Source organism: Vicia villosa, linkage group LG7 (assembly GCF_029867415.1).
Source record: "Vicia villosa cultivar HV-30 ecotype Madison, WI linkage group LG7, Vvil1.0, whole genome shotgun sequence".
Lineage (NCBI taxonomy): Eukaryota > Viridiplantae > Streptophyta > Magnoliopsida > Fabales > Fabaceae > Vicia > Vicia villosa.
This window is the reverse complement of record NC_081186.1, coordinates 96,006,481-96,016,337: the sequence shown is the minus strand read 5'-3', so window position 1 is coordinate 96,016,337 and position 9,857 is coordinate 96,006,481. Positions and strand designations below refer to the sequence as shown.

Sequence of the window (9,857 nt, the reverse complement as noted above, 5' to 3'; positions counted from 1 at the left end):
GATTCCATGCACCTTCATTCAACTTATTAATCACAATCATTACTTCATAAACCTTATCAAAAACATTCATGACTCACAAAGAAGATCTTTCATTCATAGATGCTTATCTTTTATCATTTGTTCACTGTGACTGTGACTTCATGATGGCAAGTTAGGATCCAAATTAGGAATACAAACCTCTCACTTTCAAAGGCTAGTAAAAATTTAACCCATACCACACAATCATAGACTATATAATTCCAAAACATGGGGACACAGTTTTGTACATTCGGCATTTTTGGCCACATAACATAACGAGTGGACCTATTAAAAGATAGTTATATGCCAAAGCATATCATTATAAAAAACTCTATATCATTTCAAATCTGATTCTTCTACCTTTAATTCCTCTATAGTCTTCACCACAAGTATTTTTTAGCTGAAACACTTTAACATTATCTCTAGTTATTCTCTCCAACAAAACATAAAACATGGTATTCACTTCATCTTAGTAAGTTTCCAAACCTTATAGCTTTGTTGAAAGCTTAATGTTTTGTATTGTTTTGGATAGGTTCTTGTTACAAGTAATGGAGAGGACAAAGGCACAGAAGATAATGCTGCAGTCGATTTTCGAGGTCGCCCTGTAGACAAAACAAAAACTGGAGGATGGTTAGCTGCAGGACTAATCTTAGGTAATTCTTCCCAATCCATAGAAATTTCCAAGGTTGAATATTAATTTGGTTCCAACATATGTGTGTCTGTGTGCGCGCGCGTGTATGTAGGTACTGAACTTGCGGAAAGAATATGTGTCATGGGAATAACCATGAACTTAGTGACTTACTTGGTTGGAGATTTGCATCTTGATTCAGCTACTTCTGCTACCATTGTTACTAATTTTATGGGAACACTCAACTTGCTTGGCCTTCTTGGTGGCTTTTTAGCTGATGCAAAGCTTGGCAGATATGTTACTGTTGTCATATTTGCATCCATAGCAGCAATGGTAAATTTTTCAATCTTTCAATATATTATTATTAATAATGCATAATCTTACTTTTTGGATTTATTAGCACACCCTTTTCTCATATTAAGTGGAATTTCACAATTTTTCAACTGTTTTTTTTATGAAATTTTAACACTATTGAACTGACACCTCGAAAACCAAACCGCCACTCAAAATTCATGCAGATAACATGCAAACACTTCTCTAGCTGTCGCCATGAAGTATGAACACTGACACTGAATACAATTGTTACATGTAAACACCATTAATAATTTAAGGAAATTGCGACATTAAATATATAGTGTCACGTGTTAGACACCAGACACGCTTACAATTCAATCTGAAGTATCTGTGTTACATAGGCAGTAACTAACTAGTTATTTTTTCTTGTGACTCATTATGTTGCAATAGGGAGTGTGTTTGTTAACTTTAGCAACAACAATTCCTAGCATGATACCACCTCCATGCAGTGAAGTAAGAAGAAAACACCACGAGTGCATTCCCGCCTCAGGAAAACAGTTAGCACTTCTCTTTGCAGCACTATACACAATAGCTCTAGGCGGCGGAGGAATAAAATCAAATGTATCAGGTTTCGGATCCGATCAATTTGACACGAGAGATCCAAAAGAAGAGAAGAATATGATATTTTTCTTCAACAGATTCTACTTTTTCATAAGTATTGGATCCTTATTCTCAGTTATTGTCTTGGTCTATGTTCAAGACAACATAGGAAGAGGTTGGGGGTATGGAATTTCAGCAGGAACAATGGTGGTTGCAGTTGGTGTTTTGCTTTGTGGTACTCCATTTTATAGATTCAAGAAACCACAGGGAAGTCCTTTGTCGGTTATATGGAGAGTATTGTTCTTGGCTTGGAAAAAGAGGACTCTTCAACTACCTTCAGATCCTTGTTTACTCCATGGTTATCTTGAAGCTCAGGTTCCACATACAGATAGATTCAGGTATTTGTCATCATTCTTGTAAAGTAGTGAATAGTTGTATTAGTTAGATGAATATGATTAGAATTCTCTTCAATTATTGCTTACTAATCACTTTAACATTATTGTGATGATTATGATTATTAGTTATTGGTGGTGGGAAAAGTGTTTTGCTTTTTTAGAAATCATGTTGTCTTTTCATGTTTCATTTTCAGAAAAAGACATCCCTTATAGTTGATTGATCAACAATCTACCAAAATATCTTTAAGGAATATAAAAAGATGCTTAAATATGTTCTTTCTTCTAAAGTATGGTAATTTTCGTATGAGATTCTCCACAAATATTTTGTCTTATTTGATATTACACGGTTTATCTGAAATTGTCAAGATCGAGATCTTGCATAAGATCGAGAGGGGAATAATAAGATTGTAAAATATATATAAGATCATAATTAGGATTGGAAGATTCTATCCAATTATTTTTGGGTTAATGAACTTTTTCGTCCCTTTAAATATTTCAAATTTCGTTTTTAGTCCCTCCAAAATTTTCCTTCAAGAAATCGTCCCTTCAAATTTTTTCTTCCGAACTATTGGTCCCTATCGTCAAATTTCGTAGCTGATCAGTGGCTAAAGTCGTAGCTAATCTCTAGCAAATTTGACGTTAGAGACCAATAGTTTAGACCAAAAATTTTGAAAGGACGATTTCTTAAACGAAAATTTTGGAGGGATTAAAAACGAAATCTGCAATATTTAGAGGGACCAAAAAGTTCATTAACCCATTATTTTTTGATATTACATGGTAGCAAGACCATAAAGCTTAAAATTTTTACAAAAATAGTAAGATACTAATAAAACTTAAAATAATACTATACATTTGATGTGTCTTTTCCTGATATTTTGGTATTTTGGTAGACAAGTGTATTTGTGGGAAAATGACCGCTGCTAAACCGTAATTGTATGCCTTGCTATCTTGTGATCCTTTTCGGTTTGTAATAGTGGTGGTCGAAAAACTGCCGATCGTGGCCGAAACTAGCCAAGATCAAACAAAATCAATAGTTTTGCAATTTTTTTACACATGATTCTACTTAAAATCTGGATAGTTGGAGATGAGTGAGATTACAAAGTCGTAAGATTTTAAGATTTAGATCGAGATTTTGACAACCTTGGCAATTACATATGTGTGAAATATTGACAACATGCAATCCATTTCAGCTAGCTAGACTTAGACTTGAAATTTTGTTTTGACAAATATATTTTCACTGCATGGATTTTGTATGATAGGTCTCTTGACAAAGCTGCAATCTTAGAAGAGATAAACTCAAAAGATGGAAACAAAGAAAGTCCATGGTTAGTTTCAACAATGACTCAAGTTGAAGAGGTTAAAATGGTAATCAAGCTCATTCCAATTTGGTCAACATGCATCCTCTTTTGGACAGTTTACTCACAAATGAACACCTTCACTATTGAGCAAGCAACATTCATGAACAGAAAAGTAGGGTCTCTAGACATCCCATCAGGATCCTTATCAGCTTTTCTCTTCATCACAATTCTCCTTTTCACTTCTCTAAATGAGAAACTCACTGTACCTTTAGCAAGAAGATTCACTCACAATGTTCAAGGACTCACTAGCCTTCAAAGAGTTGGAATTGGACTTATTTTTTCAATCATTGCAATGGCAGTTTCTGCAATTGTTGAGAAAGAAAGAAGAGATAATGCAGTCAGAAAAGGAACTAAAATAAGTGCTTTTTGGCTTGTGCCTCAGTTTTTTCTAGTTGGTGCTGGAGAAGCTTTTGCTTATGTTGGACAGTTAGAGTTTTTCATAAGGGAAGCACCAGAGAGAATGAAATCAATGAGTACTGGTTTTTTTCTAACAACACTTTCAATGGGATATTTTGTGAGTAGCTTATTGGTGTCAATTGTGGACAAAGTAAGCAAGAAAAGATGGTTGAAGAGTAATCTTGATAAGGGTAGGTTAGATCACTTTTATTGGTTGCTAGCAGTGCTTGGAGTGTTGAATTTTGTATTTTTTCTTTTCTTGGCAAAGAAGCATGAGTATAAAGTTCAAAACAACAATGTTGAGACTAATGAGAGGGTTGAGAAAGAGCTTGTGGTTGTTGGAGTTGAGGGGATGGAAGAAGCATAGAAAGTCATTTGGTTTGGACTTATGAATGTGTGCATAAAGGAAATATTGTTTCATGTTTGGTGATTTTGGGTGATTAGAAGAATTTTGTTTTTAAAGAAGGTGATTGTTATGTACTATTAAGTGTTGAAAGATACATATTTAATGTGTGTTTGACTCTAAAGAAATTGAAATACATGTTGTAAAACAGATTTTAGTTAATAGTCAATTTAGTGTAAAATTATTTATCTTTCAATATGTTCATAAGAAGTTTGATTCAAATCAAGAGCTTTTTAACTTTTGATTTGAATCTCTCTATATCTTGATCCATATTTTTCGAGATCTAATCTCATTAGTTAAAACTCTTGAACTTTCAATATGATATGTCCATATTTTTATATTTAATAGGCAATTTTTTGTTTTTCATTCATCTCATTTGCTATATTCATTCTCTCCCTATCCAAATCTCTCTCAACCTTCATTCAAGTTCATCCATGCTCATTAGGTGATCGAAATTCATCCATTCAAAATGGAAAATATTAGAAAGTCATAATAATCCAATAAAGTCAAGCTTTCTCACACTTCCTCGTATCCTTTAGTTCCTACTAAGAAAAGACCAAATATTCGTGATTAGAAAGCAAAGGGAGATTCCTCTAGATCAAAAGTCCGAGTAATTATCCCTAACCAATCTGTTTATTATTCATTTGCTTCGTCTCTGAATTTTCTGTGATTGAGAACAAAGTTAGGCATCTCATTTTTTAAGATGACTACAAGCAGTACCACAAGTTATTTCTGAACAAGGACTGTACTCAGGAATACTATGTGTTTTGAGCCGACCAAAGATCCAAATATCTAAGGCCCAACTCGCCTCAAATCCACTCTACTTGACCCAAAATATAAAAGTCAGTTCAAACAAGGGACAAGGTACATTCTTTGATCTCTTCTTTTCACTATACTCATCTTGAATCTTGTACTGACATAGGCATTGGAGTGCTAACCATGAAGCTCCACCCCACGTCGTTGTAACGAAGATCAACACCACCATTTTGAGACATCCAATTCGTCAATTACATATATTTCTTGTTCCTGAACGAATTAGTGGCACCATTTGTGGGAAGTGACTTCCTATTCCCACAATTTCCATGATTTCAGACCTAATCTACGATTTACCCGTTTGTAACCTCCCCGGGTCACCAAATCAAGAACATTTCAGCATCGAACACGGAGATCTTTCACATTTGATCCAATTCATTATCAATTCAGGAACAAGTAATTAGATTTCTAGATATATGATTTCTTCGGGAACTCCGCGAAGTAAAAGAAGAATGGATCCTAAATCCAAATCCACAATGAAATTACCAAAAAGTGAAGGCAAGTTCCTTCAAAGATAATTCCAAAGATTTACGGTTCATCTTCGATCTAACATCGCCACTGTCTTCCCCCACCGACCTGATACTTACTGTGGCGATGTTGAAGATACAACGAGTTTAAAGTAATAACTGGTGTAGATATGGTACCGCACGCCTCCTATAGGTATCAAAGAATCTACGACCGGTGGATAACGCCTCCTCAAACCGAAGCTTGTTGGTCATAATGGAGCATTCTGGCCCCATTACATAATTTCCTTATGGCTTAGGGCGGTCGACACCTGAAGAGGAGTTGAGTTCGGAACCGACCTCCTATTATACTTCCATTTTCCGATGACTCTGGGGAAATACATCAATAATCAAAGACGTTCAAGCAAAAATTCAGTTGAAGAGCAGGAACTTTGAACAAACTACAATCTTGGGTCGTCCGGTAAGTGAAGTAGTTTCCATCGGGGCCGAAGTTCAAAATAGGTGGCTCATAAGCAACGTTCTTTGAGCACCGTTGCTCTGATCGAAGTAACTGACTACCAAATCCCCACGATCGGACCAACAAAGTATATGGGACTCTCGAACTATGTTAGAAAGGAAACTAAGCCTCCTCCAAAGGAACTTATGGTCATCACTCATCAGTGGCCCGCCAATTGGCATTCCCTGTCCTCGGAAAGAATACCAGATGAAGAGAGCATGTTAATCTACTTTCGTAAGAGTCAGGGGAAAAAACTCATAAGGTGCTTCACCTTTTTCCTATAATACTCTTGACTACAAGAGACCCGACCATGACCCCAGAGGCAGACTAAAACTGTGCTATAATTGAAGGTTTACTTATATAATACTCTTGTCTCAGTGTAAAAAATTTACTTTATTATGAATGAAAATACTTGTCTTTTATTTTTAGTTCCTATTGCACTCTTTTCTGTCAACCTCTCTTTAGAACCCTAAAGGCGAGGAGATAAAGATTACACGCATTCATACGTAGACAAAGAATACACAACCTGATACAAATTATACGCATTTATGTGTATCTGATACTAATTAAATGCATTTATCGCATGATAACGTACCCGATACATACTAAACACATTTTTGCGCGTACGTGTTTCTGCGTATCTTATGCAAACTAAAAGTATTTATGTGTAGTTGGCGCAACCCCCATCTTCGCAGTTTGCTAATTCAAGGGTGTATGCGGGGGAGCTCAGTAACGTCCATCTTGATCCATTCCAAGCATCGGTGGCAAGGACAGGGATCCTACCCTTGCTTAAGGAATGTTCCTCTATGACGCGGAGCATAGTATAATGATACAGTTGCATTTCATTATCCTCGCCGACTATTAGCCTATAGAGGAAAACACAATTAACACACTTAATACAACAAACATAAATAAAAGAAAACAATGCAGCAACTAAGAATGGTAGCGAATTTCGTTCAAAGTGCTCGACTGCAAATCGCAAAAACCATGCCCAGGAAAGTGCAAAGAGCATATCGAGTAAGTTGTTGCAAAAAGATACCTCATTTTCTACTAATGGTAAGAATCCAAGGTTCTCACACCCTAAGCAGTCTTTTATTTGTTGCATGTTGACTAGATAGACAATTGGATGCTTACGTTGACCTAATTAATTCTAGTGTGTATTTTTTATGTTTAACAGTCAATTAAAATAGGCCAAGTTCCAATTCGTGAAGGAGGAAAAGAATTTGTATCATCTTTCACACCTATAAATCCCAAAATTAAAGACATCGTCTTCTTTTTTGTTTCATCTTCCTTCCTATCACACCATTTCCTAGAAATCAAACCATCTTCTTCTTTGTTTCACCATGCGCAAAAACCACATATCACAAATTCTTCTTCTCTTCGATAGTCACCACATATTTTGTGATTTATCCTTCCCCTTTCCTAGAAACTTTAGTTGTGTCTACTGCATCCAAAATAATACGAACAAAGATAGTAATCATGTATTGGTCTTCTGTAGAAAAAAAACTTATCTGGTTTGTTATATGATTGTCATGCTCGTATGGTGTCCTACTATTGCAAGAATATGTATAACAAAGAAAAGATTTTTTTAGAGATTCCCCTTTTGAAATGGCTTTAGGCCTTATTCCAAACTATCACTCTCATGTTTCCACCAAAGTTTCACACCATCTTCTTAAAACATCGAGTTAATTTCCTTAATTAGATCACAAGCTTCAAAATATGGTCAGATATCTGAATTTTGACAATTAAATGCATATACCACACTACCTTCCGACTTAGGGTCTTTGATAAAACAACCATTAGTGTAGAATACAATCTTAAATACACCCATGTCTTGTAAACAAATCAAAGAGTGGAGTTTAAATATCGTATGAAAAGTTGATATAGTACAATATAATATATAAAGTGTAAGATACGATCAAATATGACTGTCAAGTTAGATACCTAATCAAATAGGCAGTAAAATTTTATGAAAAAACTATACACACACAAGTATTGGCATGTACAACAATTTTAACGACATGTGGGACCAACTTAAGCTGCAAAAAAAAGAGTATTTTATGCTTTGTAATGCTTCAAAAAATCGTAGCTTTTAATAGCCTCAACAACTTGAGGAACCACCACTTTCTACTTAAAACTTCAATGGGATCACAAACTAGGGGTGACAAACAAGCATTCTTATCCCATTTAGACATGTCCCGCAAAAGCCAACAAAAATGGGCACATGCCTAAAACTTTTGTTTGCCCCGAAAAAAAAATAGGGTGGAAATTAGAGGGCCCACAGACACTGCACCTTTAAAAGCTTAAATTGCAAAAAAAAAAATACATTAATTAATGCGCTAGCAAAAGCGCGCAAAAGAAGAGACAATCAGGCGGGCAGTAATTAGATGGACAAGCCGAACACGTTTCCAACGTGCATAAATTTCAACAAAATTTAAGATTTTAGCCTTCAATGCGTTGAAGGTTCTACCTTAGAATAAATTTTGGTGTTTGTGGTGATAGTTGCTTCTAGCTTTAAGAGGAATGAAAATCAAGGTTATGGGATGAAAACGATTTGGAGGAAGAAGTTTGTTACACTAACTTATTTTATATTTCCATTAATAAAATACAAGTCAGATTTCCATTTTATATTTTCATTAACTGTTAAAATAATAAAATACAAGTCAAAGTTGAAAATAACAACTACAAAAAATAATAATTATTCCTCTACACTGGCTTCCGTTAACGAAAGTTAATCTTAGAGAATAAAAAGTAAAGTGAAAAACTTTAAAGGAAATAAATATATTCAGAAAGACTAAACAAAATTTAAAATATTTATTAGAACAATACACATTAAACTCTAGAGCAATCCTAATATCCTATTAGTCAAAACTCAAAATATTCATAACTCCTAAACCCCCTAGACTTTGATCACTACATTCATAACTCCTAAATACCCTAGACTTATCACCACATACTGCTCCCAAAATCTAACTCCAATACTACTTTTAGAACATCAATCATGCATAAATAAGATGTTGTTGAACCAGTCAAAGGAACACTAGAATGTGATAGTCACACGCTTGGTCACCTTATTTACTACAAGAGCAACGAATCAAACAGAATCCACAAAGATTACAAACCTTTTGTTCCAAGAACATAAAAGTGCTGTTTCAGAATAGTCCCTCATTGATGACATTAAATCATGTATACCTTGCTTGTACAAGCATGTGGCCCATAAGGTTTTACCGTTGCCAAAAAATAACACACGAGTTCAATTCAACCATAGGTCCACAAACACCAAAATATACACCTAAACTGCATGTTATAACTAGACCTGTTTTATTGTAGCTAAGATTAGATAAATATATAACCTAAAGAATACAAACACCATTTATGACTAGCAATGCATTTATCAACGTTACTCATAACATTTGTGATGCATGTGAACAAAATAACTACATTATAAAATGGGTGAAAAATGTCTATTTTACATTGGTCAAAATATATACAATACCATGCCATCAATTTCTGCAATTTTAGATAAGTCTACAATTTATCTATATAATGCAAGGCCAAAAAACCTAGTATTTCTACAAATTTCATGCTAAACAAGTTACTTAAATTCATTGATGCATATAATTATTGAATGAATATAAATATAAAAAGCTTACCATTAGACATAATTAATTTAACAAACTTAAAATTAACTTAAATAAATTATATAGATAATTGAATACTAGTATTATTTAGAAAACATCAAATATTAACTAAATCTAAAAATAAACTAAACTATTTTTAGTGGATTTTGCTAAAGTTTTTTCTTAATATAACATTAATATTTACTAAAAATAGTAATAATAGTTCAATTTTAGATTTTTTTGAAATGTCCACATTCCATGGACTCTTTTATTTCCAACAGAATTCTAATGTATGAATATTTAGGTATGAAAACATTATATTAAGCAAAATAATATCACATACAAATACAAACATTACATAAATATTGCACT

At 34.1% G+C, this 9,857-nt stretch overlaps 1 protein-coding gene across 1 annotated transcript; it reads left to right on the top strand.

The window, feature by feature from the left end:
• Positions 1-295: 295 nt before the first annotated feature.
• LOC131616011 (protein NRT1/ PTR FAMILY 6.4-like) lies at positions 296-4,280 on the top strand. Its single transcript, XM_058887222.1, has 5 exons — positions 296-473; positions 551-671; positions 762-979; positions 1,391-1,938; positions 3,195-4,280. Exons 1-5 carry the CDS (start codon positions 471-473, stop codon positions 4,054-4,056), a joined length of 1,752 nt encoding a protein of 583 aa, XP_058743205.1. The 5' UTR covers positions 296-470; the 3' UTR covers positions 4,057-4,280.
• The last annotated feature ends 5,577 nt before the right edge of the window (positions 4,281-9,857 follow it).

Bases quoted from the DNA above. Each gene is read 5' to 3' on its own strand.
- LOC131616011 (XM_058887222.1), top strand. The intron at 980-1,390 runs GTAAATTTTTCA...ATGTTGCAATAG, and splicing joins TTGCATCCATAGCAGCAATG to GGAGTGTGTTTGTTAACTTT. The intron at 1,939-3,194 runs GTATTTGTCATC...TTTGTATGATAG, and splicing joins CCACATACAGATAGATTCAG to GTCTCTTGACAAAGCTGCAA.